Source organism: Quercus lobata, chromosome 7, assembly GCF_001633185.2.
Source record: "Quercus lobata isolate SW786 chromosome 7, ValleyOak3.0 Primary Assembly, whole genome shotgun sequence".
Classification (NCBI taxonomy): Eukaryota; Viridiplantae; Streptophyta; class Magnoliopsida; order Fagales; family Fagaceae; genus Quercus; species Quercus lobata.
Window position 1 is genome coordinate 47,200,509 of NC_044910.1, and position 26,037 is coordinate 47,226,545.

A 26,037-nucleotide genomic window follows, 5' to 3' on the forward strand; every position below is an offset into this window, starting at 1 on the left:
GTTTTTACCAAACGGGAAATGGGATAATGTTGATTTGTGTATTGGATATATGAAGTGGATTGTGATTTTTTTTTTGGGAGATGGTAATGGTGGTGGTGTTTTTGCTAATGGAAACTTAAAAAAAATGAGACCGATTTATTGGCTTTTTATTTAATTCACGTTTGTTTGGAAAATGGATCAAGGGTAGTGTGACTTTATAATGTTGATTTGTGTATTTGATATATACAGTGGGTTACTGGGTTGAGATTTTTTTTTTTTTTTTTGATTATGGGTTGTGATTTTTTTTGGGAGATGGTAATGGTGGTGGTGTTTTTGCTAATAATAAAAAAAAAAGACCGGTTTCTTGGATAGTGTGAAACTAGAATATGCTTTAAAAATTGTGTGGGAATTTTGAACTTCTAATGAAAATTTTCCCGGAAAAATCTGGGTTGGTTTTGATTAATGACTGAATTTTAGTTTGATATTTTTGAAGAGATGGTGGTTTGGCAATCAAGTTTTCAACAAATTCTTGTATGTGAGAATGGCTTTCTTGGAAGATTGTCACCTACTCATAAAAATGGTATATATTCTAGTTTTTTTTTTTTCCTTAAAATTTTTTATTTTGTATATATGAAAGACTGGTGTGCAAACAATTTCAGTCTACTCGCACTATCAGTCTTAAAAAGACATTCCAATCAACTTGAAGAGTAAATGTGCAGTAGAACAAACGCCCAATCATTAGATAATCGCCATTATTATTTGTGAATTCTCGCATAACTCGGGTTTTATAAAAAGAAAATTTTAAATCCTGTCTTAAAGCCCAAATCTAGCAACAAATCACGCATACAAACACTCAGACTCTTTTATCTCCTCTCTGATGTGAGAGGCTGAGAGCTATCCTTCGAGCCTCCTGTAACAGATCGACAAATTGCACAATATTTAGGTTCTCAAGGTGCAACGTGTATTCCCAGAGCATATTGTTGATGCACACCTCAACAAGCTCATGTTCCTCATTGTCGTCATAACAATCCAATGCTGTGTCCATGAATCTTCGGATGAATTCCACCACAACTTCATTTACATTTTGCTTGGTGTTATTACAAAGACTGACAAATATTATCCTCTCTTCTTCCTGGAAGAACTTACGAAACCGTCTACCATCTCATCCCAAGTCCTGATAGAACTTGGTAGGAGTCTGGTATACCATGTGTAAGCCTGATCCGTAAGGGATTTAGAAAACTCCCTTAGGCATAGCTCTTCGTTACCAGCATGTTGTCCCATTGTATCGAGGAACTTGGGGACATGTTCTATCGCGTTCCCCTTTCTCCCATCATAGCGGACAAAGATTGGAGTTTTGTAGTTATTTGGATAGGGTTGTGATTTTTTTTTTTTTTTTGGGGGAGATGGTAATGTTAATAATTTATTAGTAACTTAAAAAGGGAAAAGAAAAAAAGAAAAAAAAAAAAAGACATAATAGCCAAGCACATAGTTTAATTTCTCATTGAACCAAATTAAATAAAGAGAAGTGAATCTCTCTCCAAAATGAATCCATAAGAGTAAGTGAGAAACCAAAAACAGATTGGATCATTCCCCAAAATCCTTCTCGTTGAATCTAAATTCCCTCTCACTAAACCTAGATTGAATCTCTCTATCCCTTGCTTTGTGTATAGACTATTGACATAATAACTTAGCACGTAGGAACCACACACCCAATAACCTTGGCATGGACCCGAACTTGATTACCCAACCACAACTTGCCGGTGACGAAGAGAGAAGCAAGTTGCACGATAACCTTAACCCAAACTTGTCAACAAGAAAGAGAAGAAGCTAGTTGTACGAACTCACAAGAACAACGTGATCAAAAGTGGTTGTTCTCCCACCATTCTGACCATCACTACAACATATGTTGGGTTAAGGTTTGGGTTTTAGCACCTCATTCAATTGGCAATTATTAAGTAGTTTTGTCAATTTGCTACTTGGGTGTGATGGAATCAACCTAGAATTTTGACATTTAGGTCAAGGGTTTTCATACCTAGCTGCCTATGAAGCCGAAATAGAGAGTTGAATCAAGTTTGGGTTTGGAGAATTGGGATGATGTGTGTTTGAGTTTAATTTGATGTTGTAATCTTGGGCTTGCTATTTGATCTCTTTGTGGCATAGTTCATTTTCTGGGTTTGTTGTTAATGTTTTGGGTTTGTTGTTCATTTGGATTTTTTGTTCAGCTCAATGGGTTTGTTGTTTGATCTCTCTGTGGCGTATTTCTTTTTATAGGTTTGTTATTCATTCGGATTCGTTGATCATCACAGTCGATTTGTTATCTGATCTCCTATGGCATAGTTCATTTTCTAGGTTTTTTGTTCATCTCATTCATTTTCCTTTCTTTCTAGCCAAACAAGATTTTAGGGGAAATTGGGAATTTGCTTTTGGTTTAAGGAGGGCATTGTGGTCATTTCAGGTGGTGTTAATGGGTTCCATATAGTGACTCAAGTGCTTTTCCCTCTAACTTAACTAAGAAAGTGACGAAAGGGAAAAAAGTGCTATACAGGTTTTAGTTTAGGGGGCTAATTATGAATCCTTGTAGTTCAGGAAATAAGTGTAAAATAGGGTATAATTTATAGTGGAAACATTTAGGGGGTATTTGGTACATTTGTTTGAAAACATGTGTTTTGTTGTTTGAAAATATGTATAGAAATACGTGTGGGAGAAAAAGTGTAAGGAATGCGTGTAATGTTGTTTAAAAACTAAAAATGTGTGTTTGAGTGAGTGTACCAAACACCCCCCTTTTGGACATAAAATAATTTAAACTCAACCAAACTAGAGGTTTATGGCCAAAAAGGAAAAATAAAATTTAAGATCACTTTTAAATTTAAAGGCATTGTCAAATTTTGAATAATCAAGTGGTGCCCGTACTAATAATTGCACCAGTAAATTTTCATACATCGATTATATATATATATATATATAAATAAATTTTTATTAATCAACTAATGGTGGTGGTGTTTTTGCTAATGGAAACTTTAAAAAAAAGGAGAAATGAGACCGATTTCTTAGCTTTTTAATTGAGGCATGTTTGTTTGGAAAATGGAACAAGGGTAGTGTGAAATTATAACTCGAATTAGAATATGCTTTAAAAATTGTGTGGGCATTTCGACCTTTTAATGAAAAATTTCCCGGAAAAATCTGGGTTTGGTTTTGATATGACTTGACTTTTAGTTTGATTTTTTTGAAGAGATGGCGGTTTGGCAATCAAGTTTTTAACAAATTATTGTATGTGAGAATGGCTTTCTTGGAAGATTGTCACCTACTCATAAAAATGGTATATAATCTATGTAGTTTTTTTAATTTTTAATTTTTAATTTTTATTTTGTATATATGAAATGAAAGACTGTTGTGCAAACAATATCAGTCTACTCACGCTATCAGTCTTAAAAAGACATTCCAAGCAACTTGAAGAACAAACGCACAATCATTAGATAATCGTCATACTATTTTTGAATTTTCGCATAACTCGGGGTTTATAAATAGAAAATTTTAAATCCGGTCTTAAAGCCCAAATCCAGCTACAAATCACGCGTACAAACACTCGGACTCTTTTATCTCCTCTCTGATACTGTGAGGGTTGTCCTTCGAGCCTTCTGTAACAGATCGACAAATTGCACAATATTTAGGATCTCGAGCTGCAACCTGTATTCCCAGAGCGTATTGTTGATGCACACCTCAACAAGCTCATGTTCCTCATTGTCGTCATAACAATCCAAGGCTGTGTCCATGAATCTTCGGATGAATTCCAGCACACCTTCATTCACATTTTGCTTGGTGTTATTACAAAGACTGACAAATGTCATCCTCTCGTCTTCCTGGAAGTACTTACTGCAGAAACCGTCTACCATCTCATCCCAAGTCCTGATAACCTGGTGGGAGTCTGGTATACCACGTGTAAGCTTGATCTGTTCTCGCTGCTTGGTCTGCAACATCTCATAGAGGGTAGCAACATCTGGTATTGGTGCGTGGGAGGAGGCATCTTTGCTCTCTCTCTTGATGCTCTTTGACTTTGGAGGCATTGTTGGACACGGTGATGAAGAGGTATTAGGACTATTTGATCCAAGATGCAGAGAGTAGAGAATTAAGGAAGAAGAAAAAAGAGCAAAAGAGAAACAAAATTCAAAGCTTTTTTGTATTCTCTCAATGATTGTGATTTCTCTTTTCTTTCATGCCCCTACAAGTGAGTTTCTTTACCCTTATGTAGGGTGAGAATTTAGACTTTGAGTTTTTGTAAGTCCCCACTTTTATCTCTTGGTTTCTCTAGCTTATTTGGGCACTGTCTATTATCCTCTGAGAAGAGGAAAGTCCTTACCTCGCCTTTTCCTCTTCCTCCTGCAACTGGAATTCCTCACCCCAAACAAACTTTCAATATGTGATCTCGTTTTTTGCATCTTGCTGTGTCTCCGAGGTGCTGGACTGTTTGACCCTGCTCCCCGGAGTTGATGGTGACCACGATACAGGACCGTAGGACCTGTCCTTTCATAAATCTTTGTCAAGGCCGCTGAACCATGGCCAAAGTGAGTTCTGAACTTTCCTTGATTGCTTTGCTTGAGGAAGACGCTTGTATTGATAAGGATTGGAACTGGGGTCTTGCTTGAATTTGTGTGCAAGTGGGACACACATCTGCAGCTGGAACTGTGAATATGTGAGTAGGCGAATGCAAGAAAAATCACTTTAGGCCTCTCTCTTAGGTTTGGGTTGTTCCGATACTTGAATCTGATGCTATGTATGGGCTTAGCCGAATTAACCCTCAACAACTACATTTCTTCGAGTCTCAGTGCCATGAAATTTACTAAAATCAATAGATGGGTGGATCTCAACCAAACTATCACAACAAGAAAAGTCTCCGAACACCTGAAACTTGGAATAATGTATTTGATTTATTACTCGATTTCTACACGAACTAGTCTTTTTATATAAGAATAACAAAATTCAACTCCAGAAGACAGCAAACAAATAACCTCATTGTTATAATTAAACAAAGATATAAAGAAAATTTACTTGTATGAGCAAATAAATTTGTAAACAAGGACAAGGATGGTGTACACGGACCATCATTTAAGACAATTAGCAAGATACTTATCATATTTAAACTTTTTAAAATATGTCATTGAATCTTCTTGTTTTCAGTCTCTCTCTTGAGATCCAACGAAAAAAGAGCCAAAATAGTTTCTTTCTCCAATTCCCCTTACTCCACAGTCTTTTCCTAACTGCAAAAGCAAAAGGAATTATCATGCAAGCCTTAGAAAAATCATGAACAAAGAACAAAAATACATAAAAATAAAAACTCATTCAGACATTTTCACAAACAATATATATGCACTCATTGATGAACTTGAATCTTCAATTAAGAACTAAAATTCCAAACATTAAAACCCAATGGCAGTATCATCAATATTAATCCAACTAGAAAATTGCACATGGATGAATTTATTTATTTAAAAAAAAAAAAAAAAAAAAACCTTCAATGTTGAAACAAATCAGTGAGTGGGTAAGAGAGATTGCAGAAATATTAATCTGCCCCAAAAAATCTCTTTATGGATGACTATCAATGTAAATTTCCTCAAATCTTAACTGTAAGAGTTAACCAAAAAATCATTAGTACAAACTGCAAAATATCAATGGCAGTAGAAGCAAGAAAAAAAGAAACTAAATGAGAATTCTTCAAGATGCAGAAACTTCAACTCCCCTTGTCTCTCTCCCTCAAATTTTTACAGAGAAAAAAAATTCAACAAATGGTACCAATCTCAAAGCATGAATACACACAATTTACTCAAAAACCAATCTCAATTAACTCAAAAACCAAACAATGGTACCAATCTCAAAAACCAACAAAATTTACTCAAAGCATGAATAGCAAATACACACAATCAGAGAACTAGGTTTTCAGTTTTCACATAGATAAAAGAAGGAACACTGATCAACCATAAATAGGATGCAAAATTAGGTTTGAACCATCTACATTAGCAAAATTTCTTATTAGAGCAGTGTAATAAGTGAAGCTTGAGAACTTATTTCCTATCTGAATCATATTCTTAACATGCCTAAGGTTTTATACTAGTTATTAAGCTTCTTGAAAGTGATGACGAAAAACTAAAAGATAACTGGACTATATTGTACGCCAAGAAAGAAAATAAAATAAATTAGGATTAGACTTATAATAGGAAGGATGTTGGAGTTGGTCATTACCATTGGATGAAGGGAAAATATTTCATTTCTTTCACATTAAATAAATGCTAAGTCACCACACACTTATCACGGCTACTGCTGCTGCATTGTGCATTTGCTTGGTTTAACTTTTCCATCAGTTCCAACCCAGGGGTTGGCTGAGTTGGTTAGGCACTTGGACTCAAGGTGCTTATACCGGGTTTGACTAGGTGTGCTCCCTAGTTTGAGTCCGGCTACCTGCACTTTGAAAAAATTCCCTAGACTAGCGATTTACCATACTATGGATCCACCAATCGCGAACAGTAATTAGTTTCTGGTTGAAATCTTTGAAGATACACTGTGCGAAAGCAAAAAACTTTTCCATCAGTCCCATGTCTTGCTCGTATACCAATTTGACCCCACACTTCCCCACATGATTCATTGTACTATGAAGGCTTGAACCAGAGTCGTTTTCAAATACAACCTCAATCTGACTGCATTCACCGTTCCCAACAGTACTAAACCAATCATCACGAGACAAATACAATAACCAAACGTGGTCCCTACTACATGTCCCAAAATGAAATTTAGAGACATATTGACTGTGAGGCATACCACCAATGGCTTTAACACAAGCTCTATAACCACAAGCTCTAAAACCACAATCTCTAAAACTAGAATAGTAACCTATAGAAAAATCAGCACAGAGAATGAATCCCATCCACCTACTATTACACCAATTTCGAGACAACGCTACGGTTATTGAGTTCCCAAAACTTTGATGAGTTAACCACTCTGGAAAGAAAAATCTAGGAATAATGATCTGAAATTCAGTTTTAGATCCATCCTCTTTTCTCTTGGTAGCAGTTTCATATCCAGTTTTTTGACAAAAGAGTCCCTGTACCCAAAAAAAAAAAAAAAAAAAAGATATTCCATTTAACAAGTGAAGAGAAAGAGGAGTCAAAGAGAGAGAAAGAAGAGATTACCTGTAGGTAACGATTCAACACTGTTAATGCCACTAAACCATAGCACTCATCATACTTGTGATGATGAGTATAATACAGTCGTGACATTCTGCTTTGTCTAAGCAGTGCCGATGATGGTTCTAGGGAACAACACCTTTCCATATTTATATATCTCATGGTTGATGGAAGCTCTGACACTGATCGAAGCTTCTCGCAGCGGCTCAAATCAAGAGCTTCAAGTTTTGAAAGTTGACTGACGATTGCAGGCAGGGTGACAAAATTGTTTGAACTTAGTGATAAATATTTTAACGAGGACAAGCAGCCTATACCATTAAGTTCTATTTCTTCAAGTTGAGAAATCCCTCCCAAATCAAGTCTTTCCAAACACTTTATTTTCCGTAAGTTCTCTGGCAGGTCAAGTTTTGAGCATCCGGAAAGACTGAGAAATTTAAGAGACCTCAAACTATCCATGTTGCTTGGAAGGCATTTGAGATAATTGCAGCCATTTAGATCTAGATTTTCAAGGGCAGTTAAACACTCGATTGATGAGGGTGGTAGTTCCTCAATAGCAGTCCAACCCAAAATAAGTTCCGATAGGCTTTTCATAGTTCCCTTAAATTCTGGAATCTTCTTCATTTTTGAGCAATTAGAAAGATCAATAGACGTAAGGGACTCCATTTTAGCTGACAAGCTGGGAAGATTGGTAAGAGATTCGCAGAAATGGAGATTTAAACTTTTAAGCTTGCTGAGTTGTCCAATAGATGGGTGTAACTCAACTAAATAATAGCAAAAAGCAAGGTCTAGTATCTCAAGTCTCGGAAGCCCTGAAAAGTCAGGTGTCCTAATAAGGTTTTCAGAATAGGCAAGATTGATGGACTTTAACTTTCCTAAACTCTGTTAAAAAGAAGAAAAAAAGCCATTAAACATAGAATTTAGTTTAATAAGTAAAGAATTCTTTGAAATTAAAACAACCTTATTAATGAAAGGAGAAAGCTCAAATACACTGGCACTATATTTTAGCTACACTTAAAGAAAAGAGAAATAATAAATAACTAAAAGACAGTTAAAAGAACCAAATTACCTTTGCTCCTTCCCAAAGATATTTCAACTTGCTAGACGACAATGTAGGGAATTTAACCAAAAATTCCTAACCTGTGAGAAACAAAACAAATAGAGAAAACACACGTCAAAGAAAATAATCACACGCACAAGACAATATTTACGTGGTTCGGCAATTTGCCTACGTCCACGGAGTTGCAGGGATTTCACTATTATCAGGGAAAATACAATAGTGCACAAGAACACTCTCAAGAAACCCAAATCTCAATTACACCCTAGCACTCTCTCACAGAAAAAATAAGAATAGAAGCTGACTGCCTCTCTTTTCTCTATTTTCTCTCATGCGGCTTCTCACTAGGTTAATTAGGATTTCTCTCCATATATGTTCTCACGGCTGCCTTACTATGCTACTAAAAACCTAATATATATATATATATATATATATATATATGTCAAAGTCGGCTAAAGTGGCAGGTTACTTTTCCAAATAGGAGTTGGTCAAATAGTGACCGACTTAGGCAATGAGGATGTGGGCTTGTGGCAATTCAAGCCACACACGGCCCATTCCAACAAATCTCCACCTTGGCTTGAATTGATCAAGCTACACGAGCAAACTCCTCCATCAGCTCCACCTTAGCCCTTAAGGGCTCACAAGCTGCAAACATTAGCCACAATCCTCCATAACACAGTCCCTCATCCCTGCAACTCATCCTCCTGTCCTTAAGCTAGAAGACCAATTGAAGCTGCGCACAGCTTCAACTTCTCAATAGTGACACCCTTAGTCAACATGTCTGCCGGGTTCTTAGATCCACAAATCTTTTCAAGCATTACCAGCTTATCTTCAACAAGGTAACGGATAAAGTGGTATTTTGTCTGTATGTGCTTCGACTTTGAATGAAAAGCCGAATTCTTGGCAAGAAAGATTGCACTCTGACTGTCACTGTGTAGAATACCCATCTCCTGCTTCTTACCCAATTCATCTAAGAAACCATGTAGCCAAATCATCTCCTTTCCAGCTTCAGTTGCTGCAACATACTCAGCTTCTGTACTAGACAAAGTAACAATCTTCTGTAGATTTGAAGCCCATGATATAGCTGTACCACCCAGAGTAAAAACAAACCCAGTAGTACTCTTTCTACTATCAATATCACCAGCAAAATCAGCATCTACATAACCCTGCAGTTTCAAACTTGCACCTGTGAAGCAAAGACATGTATCTGATGAACCCTTCAGATATCTCAGAATCCACTTGACTGCCTCCCAATGCTGCTTTCCAGGCCTACTCATGAATCTGCTCACAACTCCTACTGCATGTGCAATGTCTGGCCTTGTACACACCATAGCATACATCAAACTACCAATAGCTGAGGCATAGGGCACCTTGCTCATGTGGTCCCTTTCTTCTTCTGTCTTCGGTGATTGTTCTATGCTTAGTTTGAAATGACTACCCAAGGGTGTGCTCACTGGTTTAGCTTCATTCATGTTGAACCTGCTGAGAACTTTCTTCACATACTCTGACTGTGAAAGCTTCAATGTACCATTAGCCTTGTCTCTAATGATTCTCATACCAAGGATTTGCTTTGCAGCTCCCAAATCCTTCATTGCAAACAGTTTGGACAATTGCTTCTTCAGATTATTAATCTCCTCAATGCTAGACCCTGCAATAAGCATATCATCCACATACAATAGTAATATGATGTAAGAATTGTCAAAAGACTTAACATAGCAACAATGATCAGCTTCACATCTCTTGAACCCAATTCTATGCATAAAACTGTCAAATTTCTTGTACCACTGTCTGGGAGCTTGTTTTAGGCCATACAAGCTCTTTCTCAGTTTGCAAACTAAATTCTCTTGTCCTTGAGCAATGAACCCTTCTGGCTGAATCATGTAAAGGTCTTCCTCCAAGTCACCATGAAGGAATGCTGTCTTCACATCTAACTGCTCAAGATGTAAGTTTTCTGCAGCCACCATTCCCAGTACTAGTCTGATTGTTGACATCTTCATAACTGGAGAAAATATCTCTGTGTAGTCAATGCCTTCCTTCTGCTGGAACCCTTTAACAACTAATCTGGCCTTGTAACGTTTGCTACCATCATGCTCATTCTTTATTCTGTATACCCACTTGTTGTGCAAAGCCTTCTTTCCTACTGGCAATTCGGTCAGTTCCCATGTCTGATTCCCCAACAAGGAATCCATCTCATCCTTCATGGCTAACTCCCACTTGCTTGAATTCTCATCTTGCAAGGCTTCATTATAACACTCTGGCTCACCACCATCAGTCAACAGGAGATAATTTAAAGCGGGTGAATAACGCTGTGGAGGTCTAATGTTCCTGGAAGATCTGCGGACTTCAGCTACAGGTGTACTCAGATCTACCTGTGAATTTACATTCTCCTTATCTTCTTCACCCCTTTTCTGGACAGTACCTTCAGTCAATTCATCTAAGTTGACAAACTCAGATTTCTTTTGATCTATCCCTGTAACATCTGACACTACAGTTGACCTGTCCTTGTACATAACCTGTTCATTAAATATCACATTTCTACTTCTGATGATTTTCCTGTTTTGTTCATCCCAAAACCTATAGCCAAATTTCTCATCACCATAGCCAATGAAAAAACATATTTTAGACTTTGCATCAAGTTTACTACGAGCATCAGAATCAATATGAACATAAGAAACACAACCAAAAACTTTTAAGTGTGAAAACTTTACCTCTTTACCGCTCCAAACCTCCTCAGGAAGTCTGAACTCCATGGGAACTGAAGGTCCTCGGTTTATCAGGTAAGCTGCAGTGCTAACAGCATCAGCCCAAAAAGTTTTTGGTAGTCCAGCATGCAACCTCATACTCCTAGCACGCTCATTGAGAGTTCTGTTCATGCGCTCAGCCACACCATTCTGCTGTGGTGTCCCAGGAATGGTCTTCTCCATCCTAATTCCCTGTGCAGCACAATACTCACTGAACCCTCCATCTATGTACTCTCCTCCATTATCTGACCTCAAACATTTTACTTTTAAACCTGTTTCTGTCTCAACCATGGCCTTCCACTTCTTAAAGGTTTCAAATACATCAGATTTATTTTTCAGAAAATAAACCCATACCTTTCTGCTTGAGTCATCAATAAAAGTGATGTAGTACCTTGAACCTCCAAGGGATGCAACCGGAGAAGGCCCCCACAAATCAGTGTGTACTAACTCCAATTTTTCAGCCTTCGGTGTCCTGCCAGTTTTCAAGAAACTCACCTTTTTCTGCTTTCCTAAGATGCAACTTTCACACATGTCAAAATCAATGGACTTCAATTCTGGTAATTTTCCTTTTGACAGCAGCATCTTCATCCCTTTCTCACTCATGTGACCAAGTCTTCGGTGCCATAGGCTTGTATCAGTACTTGCATCAGCAACTGCAATTGTGTCTCTTGGACTTGAGGTCATGTACAGAGTACCGGTTTTCTTTCCACGAGCCAATACCCTAGCTCCCTTTGTAACCTTCCAAGTACCACCAACAAATAGTATTGCATGTCCTTCATCATTAAGTTGTCCAACAGAAATCAGATTCCTCCTCAGGTCAGGAATATGTCGAATCTTCTCCAGTAACCAAACAGACCCATTGGGCAACAATATTCGAACATCTCCCATACCCACAACATCCAAGGCTGAACCATCAGCCAAATACACCTTACCAAAATCACCTGCAACATAATTCTGTATGATTTCTCGGTGTGGAGTGGTATGAAACGAAGCTCCTGAATCCAAAACCCAATCATCAAGTGGACTGTCTACTGCAAGAAGTAATGCATCCTGTACCTTTTCTGTTACAGCATTAGCAGAATCATCTTCATTCTTCTTCTTAGGACTTTTGCATTGATTCCTAAAGTGACCTGTTTTCCCACAATTCCAGCATTGTACTTGTTGGCCTGATCTAGATTTACTTCTGTTCCGATTAGAATTTCTGGATTTTGATCTGCCCCGATTTGAATTTCTGTTATTACCTCTGCCTCTTGTCTCAAGGTTTAGGGCAGAACCAGATCCTGAGGATTCACCTGCATCTCTTCTGCGAATCTCCTCAGCCAGAATTAAATCTCGTATATCATTGTACTTGAGTTTTTCTTTTCCTGTAGAATTGCTTACTGCCATCCTCATTGCCTCCCAACTGTTTGGCAAAGAAGCCAAGACGATCAAAGCACGAATCTCATCATCAAAATCAATTTCTACAGACGACAATTGATTTGTGATAGTGTTAAATTCATTCAGATGTTGTGCTACTGATGCATTCTCTGCCATCTTCAGATTGAATAGTTTCTTCATCAAGTGCACTTTATTGTTTGCTGACGGCTTTTCATACATACCAGACAAAGCCTTCATCAGATCTGCTGTGGTCTTCTCCTTTACAACATTGTGTGCAACAGACCTAGACAGAGTTAACCTAATAACTCCCAATACCTGTCTGTCAAGAAGAGCCCATTCCTCAGCCTTCATAGCCTCAGGTTTTGTCCCCAAAAGAGGCAGATGCAATTTCCTCCCATAGAGATAATCTTCAATCTGCATCCTCCAATACGCGAAGTCTGTGCCATCAAACTTTTCTATTCCAGACGCCTTTCCTGCTTCCTCTGCCATTGCTCCCACTCAAACCTAACCCTAGGCTCTGATACCAGTTGTAGGGAATTTAACCAAAAAAATTCCTAACCTGTGAGAAACAAAACAAATAGAGAAAACACACGTCAAAGAAAATAATCACACGCACAAGACAATATTTACGTGGTTCGGCAATTTGCCTACGTCCACGGAGTTGCAGGGATTTCACTATTATCAGGGAAAATACAATAGTGCACAAGAACACTCTCAAGAAACCCAAATCTCAATTACACCCTAGCACTCTCTCACAGAAAAAATAAGAATAGAAGCTGACTGCCTCTCTTTTCTCTATTTTCTCTCATGCGGCTTCTCACTAGGTTAATTAGGATTTCTCTCCATATATGTTCTCACGGCTGCCTTACTATGCTACTAAAAACCTAATATATATATATATATATATATGTCAAAGTCGGCTAAAGTGGCAGGTTACTTTTCCAAATAGGAGTTGGTCAAATAGTGACCGACTTAGGCAATGAGGATGTGGGCTTGTGGCAATTCAAGCCACACACGGCCCACTCCAACAGACAATTCAAGTTCAACAAGTTCCTTTGGTTGGAAACTAGATGGCAAACATTTTAAAGAACAGTAGTCCCATGAAAGATGTCTCAGGCCATTAGGAAAATGATTGAGAGCAATTGAGATGTGCTGCCCCTCAATTATTAGCAATCTAAGATTAGACATCTTTGGAAAAACTACAGAAAATTCTTCAAAGTTGAAATTTGCTTTCCGATTTTTGATGACTATGGCTTGAATTGCTTTTGTTGCCTATGATTTCAAAAGCAGACACTTCAGATTTATACAAACAAATGATAAGAAATTAGAATTACTACAGTAAACCCTTAAAAGGAGATAAATATATTTACTCCCTCAATTTTCCATATTGATAACCTCCTCTTAATTATTGTTATGCTCAAGAAGGCTAAGGTGGGAAATTGCCTCATTGAGCCGAACTAAAAATAACTTAATTTTTGCATTCACTTCCCTCCCAAAACAGTGGGTCCAACTTTCAAATTTCATAATAGAAAATAGTAAGATGCACTACATATTACCAATTTACCATTTGGCATTGTGATATTGTGGAGAAAAAAAGCGATTTAAATGAAATTGTATAAAGATTGGTGTTTGGCTTTACGTTTTTAAGATAATACAATTCATGGAGTTTTTTTTTTTTTTTTTTTTCATTGCATTTTCACACTACCACTTTTCATATCAAAAATACTTTCCAGTTTCCATAGATTTTATCAAACAATTAATTTCAATCCAAACCGACACTAATAGTCGCATTAGTAATTAATAGATCGTAGTACACTAGTACCACATCATATTTTAATTATAAAGTGTATTACATATTTAGCCGTATTAGTAACTAACATTTCATAGTACAGCATATTTTAAAGATTTTACATTATTTTTTAACCAATTTGAAACTCATGCTGTACATTAAATCAATAAACGTGCACTTTTACACATGGTTTAAAAAACCCGAACAGTCAAAGAATCAAAAATGGGTTTGGTTCCTAGTTTTTACCGGTTGAACAAGTGACTATCATGGTTGAACCACTAGTTTAACTAGTCCGGTTTCATGTTTGATTCCCAATTGAACCGTTTGGTCCGGTTTTTAAAACCATGTTTCTACCTTTTAGAAATTTATGACCATGAGAGTAAAAAATAGAAAATTACAACATTACTTTTTCAAGTGATGGAAGAAAGAAAATAAAGCCTATAGAATGAAGTTTTATTATTATCATTATTAAGAAAATAAAGCCTATAGAATGAATTTTTATTATTATCATTATTTTATAATAAAAAAAATGTTAATATAGCCTTTTCTTTTATGTAGTAACTAATAACCAAGAGATTAGTGATGATTGATTACATTAGGAAAAATGAATTCAGTTTTATTAACGATTACTTAATCATATTATGTTTTTAAAATATAAGAGTGTGAGAGTGCCTTTTTCGGGATACTCAGGCCCAAGGATCCCGGGCCTGAATGAAAAAGGAAGGATTTGGTGGACCGGGCCTTGACTCACCGCAGCTAACGAGCTGTTTAAGAATCAAGCGAGTGCAGAGAATTCTCCTGACAATATACAGAAAAATGACAAACAAGGATATCGAAGAGTGCCAAAAAATTAACAACATAAGTTCAGAAGGAAAAAAAAAAGGATTAGCAAGACAATAAAAAATAGTGCTGTGGGGATCCTGGGAATTGTGAAACAGTATTTCATTAATACATTATCTGTTTGATTACAGAAAGCTCACTAGGACGTGATACAAGGTCCAATCAAGCTCAAAAATTGTAGTCTTGAATGGCTATTTCAGTCTTCAAAACTTGCAAAGTTTGATTCTCGTTGAATCCGAGTATGTGCAATAGTGGCCTTTACAGGATATCGGGAAGCAGCATTTGTTTTTCCCTTAGTATTTTCTTTCTGCACAGATCTTTCTGATAGTTTTTCCTAGAGAATTTCTTCTTTCTTGTGTTTCTTTCCTTTTTTTCTCGCTGCCCTTTTCATAACCCATCCCCTCCTTTTATAATGGAGTTTTCTGGGTGTCCCAGGGAACCGTTGGTTCCCCTATTTTGTTCTTTTGCAAACAGAGCATGTTCTGTCCCCATCGTCTCGGTAAGTCCCTTTTCCGTTTTCTCTCATCCTTTCCTTCTCTTGGTTCTGATTCCTTCGAAAGCTTATGGTTGGCCATCCTCTTTGGGACGTGCTGAGGTATGCCCTTCTTGGCATCCCTATTTCTGGCGTCTTCCTTTCTTTCCTATTTGGGCGGAATCCTGTTCTGCCATTTTTGAAAGTCGTTTGTTATCATTCTTCTTCCTTGTCCTGGTTCCCCGAGACCCTTTCTGTCTGTGCCATGAGAGGTCGCTTGCGTTTTTTGCTTTTTTTTTTTTTATTTCTTGTTTTCTTCTTCTGTCTTCTTTCTATCGATCTGTCCCAGTCTTCCTTTTTCTTTGTGCCTGAAGGGATCCATGCCCATTAATTGTTCCTGAGGATCCTTGCTTCTTTATACTTTGTCGTGGTCTCTTTTTTGGATGCTTCTCTCTTTTCTGGGCTTCAAGATCCTCTGGGCCTTTCTTTTATTCTCCCATGAGTCTTCCGTATCTATTGCTTTGGGCTTAGCCTGAATTTTTTCCTTTTGGGCTTAACTTGTTCTTCTGTTTTGGGCTTATTTCATTATGACCCTTTTTAGACCTCAACATTTAGCCCCCCGAGCTCGTGGGTTGCCTGAAGCCCACGCGTGAGTGATTTAGGTTTCTTAAGATTTTCGTGGGATGCCCTTTTTCTCAACTTCTACTGGGTTCTCTTTCCTTTTACTTGGGATCTCGCCCCTTTTTTGCTGCTTTTGGTCACCTCCTTTTTGCGTGTTGTGTTCTCTTACAATTATTATTTCTCGTAGTTTCCTCTTTGCACGGTACGTGGCAGTTGTATATTTGAAGTAAAACTCTTCTACCCACTTTTCTCGTTTCCCATTATTTCTCATTAATAACCGCTGCTTAATCCCTTCTTCAAATTAAATTTTTTGCAACTGGCGCGTCTTTTCATAAACTGTCTTCCCCAACTGCTGTTTGCGCCTTTATTATAGCCGTTTCATCTTATCACTTTGTTTTTCTGAGTTTTTCATTCTTTGAATTTCTCTTTCTTTTTCTCTTCTTCTCTGTTACTCCGGTCTTCCCCTTTTTGCACTTTCAATCTCCTTTCTTCTCACAGTACGTGTTGTTCCGATGGCTTCTTCTTCTTCTCGAAAGAGGAGAGAGCGCACTCCCAGTCCTTATGAGGGTGAAGGTTCTTCTGGTTCTGCTCCAAGTGATTCTCATGAGGTCACTGAACGTCCGGCCTTCCCTCTACGGGATCCTTGGTATTCTCTCAGTTCATCTTTCCCTCATATATCTCATGGTGAGGCTCCTCCATCCCCTCACGCCTTGATGTTTTCTGGCCAAGCGGGTTTCGCTGGTTCCGCCCAAGTTCCTGACCCTAGAGAGATTTTTGATCTTCAGATCAGACAAGGAATTCGAGAGGCGGTCCCTATTTTCTTTGATTTTGTTCCGGGAAAGATTCAGGGTTGGCCTATATGGGTAAACAAGGAACTGTCTGATGCTGAGTTTGTGGGTCGCTTGGAGCGCGTCGGTATCCTAAAAGCAGTGGCCATTTCCAGAAATCTTGAGGGCTTCAGAGACGCCAAAGGGCTCAGGCATCTGGTACGTCGTTGGTGCCCTTCCCTTCATACTTTTTTCTTTTCTGCTGGTGAATTAACGATTACCTTGGAAGATGTGGTTAATAATTTCCTCCTCCCGGTGTTTGGTGAAGAGAGCCCCTTTGATATTAATCTTTCTGGTGAGGATCTCGTTGTAGAAGACAAATTGTTTGGTCATTTTGGTGGCCGCGCTGCCTCTTCTGGTGGCAAGCCGGCTAGGATGGGGAGATGGGTGATGACCCTCTCTCGTGAGAAGGATAAGGAAGTGAGGTGGGCCGGTTTTCTAGCCTTTTGGCTTAGTAAGTTTTTGTTCAGTGAGTTCCTTGGGTATGGAGTTAAGTCTTCCTTTTTTCCGTTGGCAATCAAGTTGGCTCGTGGTATCCAGTATCCTTTGGCCCCTCTGTTTTTGGGTCATGTTTACTCTCAATTGGACCAACTTCATGGAGATGAGACTAAGGGTGATTCTTGTTATGTGATCACTTCATCTCTTCACTGCGCTATTCTTCAGATTTTCATGTGGGACCGTTCTGCAGCTACTTTGGCCAAGTGCAGGAATTTGAAATTTGTGAAGGACAAATTCCAAGGATCCCCTGACATAGTGAAAGGTCTTTGTGGCTATTCTACTGATGCCTTTCCCATCATTTTTCGTTGGATTAGCTTGAAAGGTGGTGGCCTCAATCTTGTGGAGTTATTTGACCAAGCAGGGAGCTTACATTGGAGATCCCCTCGTGAGTTTGGCCCTGGCTTTGCACGTGATTCTGTATTGTCTTCTTTTTTATCTTCTACGGGTAATACTTTTGACTTGCGCCGTGGTGATGAGGGCAGCCTAGCTTATCTTGCGTGCATTAGCCCTTCCTGGCTTCCTGTGCCTTCTTCAGGTGGCCCAAAATATACCCATTATTCAGCACACCGGGTGCTCCGACAATTTGGTTTTGACCAGGACATTCCTCTAGTCTTTAAGGACGTGGTACCATCCCTTCCTTCCTTGGATCCTTTCCTGAGGCTGCAGGCCTTTTCTTATTGGTCACGGAGGAGCCTCCAATTCGCAGTGCCTAACTCCCAGAGAGGAGTCTTTGCTTCTAGTGGCTACACCAGTTATTGGAGAAGAGTACAAAAGTCTTTTGTTGACTATGTTGGCTCTGGTACAGTTCGGGAAGCCTCGAATCTTAGCATTGTTTCTGCTCCGACATCCAATAGGCGTTTATCCCTTCCTACTACTGGGATTGTTTCTGCTGCTGCAAGCAGCAAGACTGGGTTCGCAGAGTGGCATGCCTCCAGGGGAGGTTGGGTGACTTATGGACAGGATTTTCCTGAGACTTGGCTAGGTGATAATCTCATCATTGGCGCTTCCTCTGGAATGCCCATCAAGAAAGGTGCAGTGGAGATAATAAGTGCTGTCACTGCCCCGAGTAAGGGTAAGGATGTTAGGCCGAAGAAAATGAAATCTGTTGATGTTGAAGAAAGTGTGGAGATAGGTTCTGAGACAAAAAGAAGAAAAACTAGGAAATCTCAGATACACTTGGCATCTCAGGAAGGCGAGGATGCCAGGGAACCTTTGGCTTCAAGGACCCGGAAGAAGACTAAGGTAGAGTCTTCTTTTTCCCAGGTTCCTGTGACTGCTTCAGTCCATGGTTCTTTAGGATCCTCTGGTTTGGTATCCCAGCCTCCTTTAGGACCCTTTGGGCGTACTCGTAGTAAGCAAAAGACTCTCAGAGAATCTGTAGAGAGAGAGAGAAGGGCAAGACTTCTTTCCTTCTTCTCTCTTTTTCACTTGTTCACCTTGTTGCACTTATTTCTATTTTGCTGATGAGTGGTGATTTCCTTTGCAGTCCAAGCGCAAGTCTGATCACAAGAAGGGTAAGAGCCAATCTTCTGGAGACGACGTGGTATGTGTGTTCCCCCCCTTCTTTTGTTCTTTCCCTTTTGTTCTGGTATTGTATTGTTAGCATTTTCCTACTGTTGTATTTTTCTCCTTTTTTCACTTGGCACTGCCTTCTCCGCTTCTTCTTCCTTTAGGTGGAGGTATCCCCTCCTATGACTGACAAGGCTCTGGGAGAGGAAACTATCACAGCTCTTTCTGTTGTTTTTTCTATTATGGGGGAGGAGCCCCCTACTGATGATCCAGCTGAGGAAACCGGGCATGTAGAAGCAAAAGCAAAAGCAATTACAAGTAAACATAATTATTGTTGGCACAAGAAATACAATATCTGAAAGTAAACAATAATTCTATAAATGTATGAATATATTGATAGAATCGCAGTGCATGCCGTTATAATAAATTAGCAAGCAAGCTCAACCCACACGCAATTTAGAACACTTCATCTAACCTTAGTTTTCCTTGAGCCATTCCACTACTGCGGTATGTATAAGACTTGGAATAATGTATTTGATTTATTACTCGATTTCAACACCAACTAGTCTTTGCATATAAGAAAAACAAAATTCAACTCCAGAAGGCAGCAAACAAATAACTTCATTGTTATAATTAAACAAAGATATAAAGAAAATTTACTTGTATATCTTTCCTTTCACTTCGCCCTACATAAACTCGAGGTATTGTGCATAGCAGCTGCCTTCAGCAAATCAAAATAGTAAGTTAGAAACGTTTTCAAACAATTAAGAAAACTAGACATCTCGAGTACCTGAAACTCGAGATTCAACTGAAAACCCCACCTTTATATAATCGTTCTGAACGGCTGAGGTGGCAAAAGTTGCCACGCAGATCTCGAGTCTTTGAGACTCGAGATATTGCTCCCATAAACCGACGCTAAAAGACTCGAGATTTACTTAAACCACAGATTATTTTGAATAAAATTTGAACAGTTCTCGAGTCTTATAGACTCGAGTTTTGTCTGGCACAAACCGAGTCTATAAGACTCGTGATTTACTTAACGAAATATTGTGAAAAATTTTTGAACAGAACTCGAGTCTTATAGACTCGAGTTCTGGGCTTTCTATGCTACAGCATTAGGTTGAATAAATTTTGAACAGAACTCGAGTCTATAAGACTCGAGTTCTGGTGCACCTACTTGTACTATCCCGTTCCGTCCACACTAAAAAACAGATAGCAGTATAATTTAGTAACGTATTCTGGGATGACATTATTCAGTCCACACTCAGCCTCACTAAACGCTCAGCCAAAAACAGAGTATCCTCAACTCTCTCACCCATAGACACAGCCTCACTAACTCTCACACCTCTCACTCTCACTCTCACTCACCACATTGCCTCTCTCACTGCTCTTCCCTCTCAACAATTTCATATTTAAGGTATGGGTTTTTTGATTTGATTGTTATTGTAGTTGGGTATTAGTTGTGTATGGGTTTTGCCACTAAGAGAACTTTCCAATGGCTTTATGGGTTTTCCAATGACTCCATGTTTTTTCCTAATATAAGATGTTCTTCTTGTAGTATCTTTTTGTTCTTGATTTCAATTCCTTTTTTTATTGGCTTGCATGTCATTTGAGCTATATATTATTTGTTATATTTTCTTTGATTTATTACTAATTCATGTGATTAATCTTAACCATCTTGATAAAAATATGTTTTTGCATTAGCCATTTTGGTGAAATAAAAAAAATTCTTTTGTCATTGACTTTATTCTTTTTGAGGTGTTTCCCTGCATTAATTATTCTTGATCAAATCTGCCAATTTTAAAGAGAATCAATCTTTCTTGAATTAGATTCACCAAATTCTTGTAGGTTAGAAAATTTTATGAAAGATTCATAGCAATGTACGTTTCCCTTGTTATCTGAGATGTGGAGTGTTGCTTGATTGTGGAGTCACCACTTTTTCTTTAAGGAGCTAGTGGATTGTTTGAATTTATTGTTAAAAGACAAAGAAAATGGGCACATGGTTATAGTCATTGTTGAAGTTACAAAACTTCTTCTAGAAATAATGCGTACAAAAGACTAGCAGGACATGAGTATGCAGATATCTCAGGGGATTTAGGTATGGATGCTAGGATGTAAGTCTTGCTTTGGAGTTGACTGTGTTGTTTGCCATGCCTGGAAATTGTGAACATCTCAGAATATAGTAAAAAAAGAACTTGGAGAGGATTATTTGTGTAGTGACTAATTCTAACTTTAAGGGCTGCCTATTATTTCCTTCATTTTGCTTTCTGACATGGTGCTAGAGACATTAATGTAATTTTAACTACTTGAGTTGCCCCTTTTCAGTTTAGTAAATGGTAAATGTAGCACTAGAACATGACAGTTCCTTTATTTAGGAATTGTCTGCCTCTATACAAGATGCAAACTTAAGAACCATTGATTTTGTTATAGGTAAATCATGTGGACGTTTACATTTTTTTTTTCCAGTGAAACCTTTAAGGTCCCTAAAACTTTTTATAGTGGTGTAGCAGATTGAGTTTAGATGTGTATAGGTTAATATAGATGTGTATAGGTTAGTACAGGTTAATATAGGTTAGATGTGTATAGATGTGTATAGGTTAGTACAAGTTAATATAGATGTGTATGTGTGAACAAAATATTATGGACTTTAATCTTGTAACGACTTTTCATGGAATCATTATGAAAGTGGAGCAGAGGTTCTCTTATTCATTTTTGAAGGGGCTTTTGTTGAGAACAGTCACAATGTTGAAGCAGATTTAATTTGTAATGAGTGTGTATCGTGTGTTCATTAGGCTAAAAGGTCCACTCTGATGTGGTTATTAAAGGTAGTCTTGGAATCTAATAAAATGGTTGACTGGGATTTCAGTTGATACTAATGTCTTAAGCATGAAATATGTTGGAAATACTGAAAAGGTCTCGATTCTTTTTTGTTTGGGGGGGGGGGGTTTGTATGTGTTACCAAAAAATGTGGTTGTGTTTGTGTTACAAAATTATATGATATATCTTTTGCAATTATTTAGTCCCCCATTATCTTTTGCAATTTTGTATGTGTTAAAAAAAATTGCGTTTGCAATTATCTTTTGCTTTACATGTGTTTGCCTCTCATACCATGCTGCTGTAATTAGCCTCTTGTATATAGGAAGGATAGATGGATTTGTATATGTCCAATTGTTAAATATAGTCGTACTACAGCCAAAATGGTAGGAAAAAATGTTCAGTTTGTATGTATGATGAAAAGCAACTTATAAAAGTTTCTCGGCCGCATCTTTTTATTAGAAAGTTAAAGACCTACTTCAAGTTTCTTTTAGATCAGGGAACTTGAAAATGTTTGTTAACTAACATAGTAACTTGACTGTAACAGGTTCACAATGCCTGAAATTGATATAATCATATACCACGGTGGTCCGTTGAAGAATGCCAATGCGAACAAGGGATTGCCATTTGAAGGGCCGGGTATAAAGACCTATTATACCCAAATTGATCGTAGGTTGAAGACCCTTGACGAATTGAAGATGATGGTTATGGAAGAGTTGTGTGAGAACCCTACTGTGCACAACATACACATTACTTATCGCATGCCAAATGAAATCCTGAAGCACCGGATTAATTACAAGTACATGGCGATAGAAGCAGATAAACATGTGAAGATCATGTTTGACAAGTTGGAAAGAATATCTGAAGTAACTAACATTGAGTTGTACATACAGTTGGAGCCACGTGCAGAAGTTGGTATTGAGGAAATCCAACAAACTCAAACAAGTTTACAAGTTACAGTTCCAGATGCTCAATATGAGTATTTTACACATGTTCAACATGATGATGTTCATGCCGATGATGATGATGATGACAATGAGAATGATGATGATTATGATGATGAGGATGAGGATGAGGATGATGATGATGACTATGTTGATGAAAATATTGCCATTAACGGTGAAGAATTTGGCGATAGAGACGAGATTGAAGACAGGATTGAACAAGGGGACTTTAGGGACTTTGAGAGGGACATTGATGACGATGAGACATTGGACGGTAGTCAACCTGATGCATACAATGTTCTTAGTGTCCAAAACATTACAGACACAATCCCTGTGTACTCACCACCTGCCTTGTCATTTTCTGAAAATACTTGGGAAAATTTGGTTGATCCTTCACATATTGAGACACCATTTGTGTCTAGTTGGAGAGAGGGGATGAATTTGTGCAAAGGCTTGACTTTTGCCAATAAAATGGAGGTGCAACGCGTATTAACAAAGTGTGCCCTCAAGGAAAACAAACACTTTATAATCAGTAGGTCAAGCACGACAAAACTTTGTGTGAAATGCGTAGATGAGTCATGCATGTGGTATGTTTGCGTAGTCATGAAGCCCAAGTTCCACAATCTATGGATGGTCACCGTGTACAAGGGTCCTCACACGTGTATACGGACTGGGGTGCGAAATGATGGTAGAATGATGAGTTGTAAATTTATTGCAGATGACATCCTAAAGAAGTTATGTGAGGATCACACTACCCCAGTTAAGCATCTCAGATCTATGATAGAGTCAAAATATGAGGGACAAAAGCCTTCTTACTACAAGGTATGGGATGCGAAACAAAAGGCGATTGGGAAGATGTTTGGGAATTGGGAAGAGTCTTATCAAAGGTTGCAAAAGTTGCTAATGGCATATATTGATCAGGATTCGACTACCCAGGTGTTCTATCGTACCACATCCACCGGTGAAGATGACACAGTATTTTTGAATTATGTGTTTTGGTCTTTCGGTCCAAGCATTGATGGATTCAAATATTGCAAGCCGGTTATCAGTATTGATGGGACCCATCTGTATGGTAAGTATCAGGGAAAATTGTTGGTTGCAATGGCAACCGACGCTAACAATAAGGTATTCCCTCTTGCCTTTGCTATTGTGGATTCTGAGTCAGGGTCTAGTTGGAGGTGGTTTTTACAATGTATCAGAGATGCGATTGGCCGCGTGATACCGAACGAAGGCATTTGCATAATTTCTGACCGACATCTCGGTATCAAAAAGGCCATTGCAAACTGGCCTACAAGGGATGATGGAAGAGCACTGGTATTTCATAGATATTGCCTTCGACATGTTGCTAGCAACTTTAACACACATTTTCAGAACTCGACTCTAAAGTCAGCGGCGTTGAAAGCCGGATATGCTAGTCAGGCAGTGAAATTTGATACCATAATGGAGACCATTAAGCAGGCGGAAATTGAGGCCATTAGAAATAAGAAGTTGACGGGGAAGGATGGCAAGGAAAAGAATCAAGATTATCTTCCATACACATACCTAATGGGCGAGTCTGTGGATATGTGGACCCAGTCACATGACGGTGGGAGACGTTTTGGGGCAATGACAACCAATATATCAGAGTGCTTCAATGGTGTATTGAAAGGTGCACGGGGCCTTCCTATTGCCGCGTTGGTTGAGTTTACTTGGACCAAACTTGTTCAATATTTCCACGACCGTCGCAAAGAATACCTTTTTGAGTTCTCAGAGGGTAAGAAATGGAGTAAATATGCCTTCTCCAAGTGGGAGGAAAATAAGAGTAAATCTGAGAAACATTATCTCAAGCCATTTAGCAATGAAGAGTTGATATTTCAAATAGTTACCCAACTCAACACGTGTAGTGCAAGAGGGGGAAATCACAGTTATGAAGTTCAGTTACAGGAAAGAACATGCAGTTATGGGAAATGGCAAAACATAGGGATCCCGTGTTCACACGCAATTAGAGTATGCGACTATTTACATATTGATTCGACCACATATATTCACCCGTGTTATGGTTTGAACAATGCCATTAACACTTATGAGCATGCATTTGTGGTTCCTAAGTCGCAGTCATTGTGGAGGGATCCCATAGGGCCAAAGTGGTTGCCTAATCCAGCATTGTTGCGGGCCAAAGGTCGACCAGTGAAGTCGAGAATAAGGAACGAGATGGATGGAGTGAGGAATAAGGATCGAGAACCGGGATGGCGGAGGGAGGATGCAGATTTGATAGAGAGTCAGCCCAAGCAGACATGTGGACTGTGTCATGCTTCCGGGCATAACCGCAGAAAATGTCCGCAGTCCCGTGGCGCTTCCACAAGCGGTCATGTTCCACAGTAGGTAGGTAGATGGCAAATACTTATGCATCGGTTAAATATTTGTTGTTCATTCCATGTTGATCTAATGTTTACTATCTTCTCTCCTAACGTGATTACTCTACGTTTCTCAGGCATGCTTCCAAGGACGATGTTTTCGTTGTACGGACCGCCGATCTTAGGAAAAGTGACTACGTTGTATTGCCTCTATGTGAACTTTTTGGTTTTTGTTAAAAGTACTTCTACATCTCTTTTTAATGTATGTGTATGAAGATTGTGATTTGAGTAGTATGGCTAGAATTGCAAATTAAGCGTGGTTGGGCATGTTTAGAATGTTGATATTGACAATGCCTTTTCCTACGATGTAACTGCATTTTGCATTGTAAAACCATGTTTATACAGAGAGCGTAGAAGTTTCAGTAGTTTTGTTTGATGTAATGTACGTGTATTTACATTCTTAGCTTAGTTGCCTCTAAATGAGTGTTTATGGATTATATTCGCAGTTTGTAAGAGCATTGCCTCTCCCCAGGTGCATGCACACGTTTCAGTTTCTGGTTTGTCTGCATAACCAGGAAAAAAGACAAAAAAAATTCCCTAGTCAATGATTCCTGGAATGGGCAGAGGAACACAGAGCAAAATTTGCCAAAAAAAAAAAAATTTACAAAGAACTCGAGTCTATGAAACTCGAGTTCTTCAGGGAAAAAAAGAACAAAACAGAGCAACCCTACTGGACCTCTCTGAGTAAACAGAGCAAAAGGGAGGAAAAAATTTCCCCAGTGGAACTCGAGTCTATGAAACTCGAGTTCTTCAGGGAAAAGAAGAACAAAACAGAGCAACCCTACTGGACCTCTCTGAGTAAACAGAGGAAAAGGAAGGAAAAAAATTTCACAGTGGAACTCGAGTCTATGAAACTCCAAAGCTAAATGAGTATTAAATGTGGCAGCACTCCAAAGCTAACCTGGTACTCCATCTATAATTGCACTTCCTACTTGATTTTTTTTTCCTAGATTTAATTAAATAGTCAAGGCCAGGTAGGAGTTTCACAAACTCTAGACTACATGTTGAAA

The 26,037-nt window shown here is 38.5% G+C and overlaps 2 protein-coding genes across 3 annotated transcripts in view; both read right to left on the bottom strand.

Annotated features, from left to right (window-relative positions):
• Window positions 1-3,472: 3,472 nt before the first annotated feature.
• Window positions 3,473-26,037, bottom strand: part of LOC115952996 — a 34,084-nt gene continuing 11,519 nt past the window's right edge. Inside the window, exons 1-2 of one of the 2 annotated variants that reach the window (XM_031070397.1) lie at window positions 5,074-5,383; window positions 3,473-4,875 (exon numbers count right to left, since the gene is read on the bottom strand). In XM_031070397.1, the coding sequence (XP_030926257.1) occupies window positions 3,573-4,040 (468 nt within the window). In that variant the 5' untranslated portion in view covers window positions 4,041-4,875; window positions 5,074-5,383 and the 3' untranslated portion in view covers window positions 3,473-3,572. Of the gene's footprint in view, window positions 4,876-5,073; window positions 5,384-26,037 lie in introns of those variants that run through there. The other variant, XM_031070398.1, reaches the window with a different exon arrangement.
• Window positions 6,452-14,182, bottom strand: LOC115952137 (TMV resistance protein N-like). The gene is made up of 4 exons (XM_031069214.1): window positions 13,357-14,182; window positions 8,215-8,257; window positions 7,155-8,027; window positions 6,452-7,066 (listed from the first exon to the last, which is right to left on the bottom strand). The coding sequence occupies exons 1-4, from the start codon at window positions 13,506-13,508 to the stop codon at window positions 6,452-6,454; spliced, it is 1,683 nt and encodes a 560-aa protein (XP_030925074.1). The 5' UTR covers window positions 13,509-14,182.

What these genes read in the sequence shown, in the direction of transcription:
- LOC115952137 (XM_031069214.1), bottom strand. Translation starts at nt 13,508, where the DNA reads ATGTCTAATCTTAGATTGCTAATAATTGAGGGGCAGCACATCTCAATT. An exon ending in AAGGAACTTGTTGAACTTGA is followed by an intron (nt 8,258 to 13,356) that starts ATTGTCTGTTGG and finishes TAAATTCCCTAC; the next exon opens with ATTGTCGTCTAGCAAGTTGA. An exon ending in ATCTTTGGGAAGGAGCAAAG is followed by an intron (nt 8,028 to 8,214) that starts GTAATTTGGTTC and finishes TCTTTTTAACAG; the next exon opens with AGTTTAGGAAAGTTAAAGTC.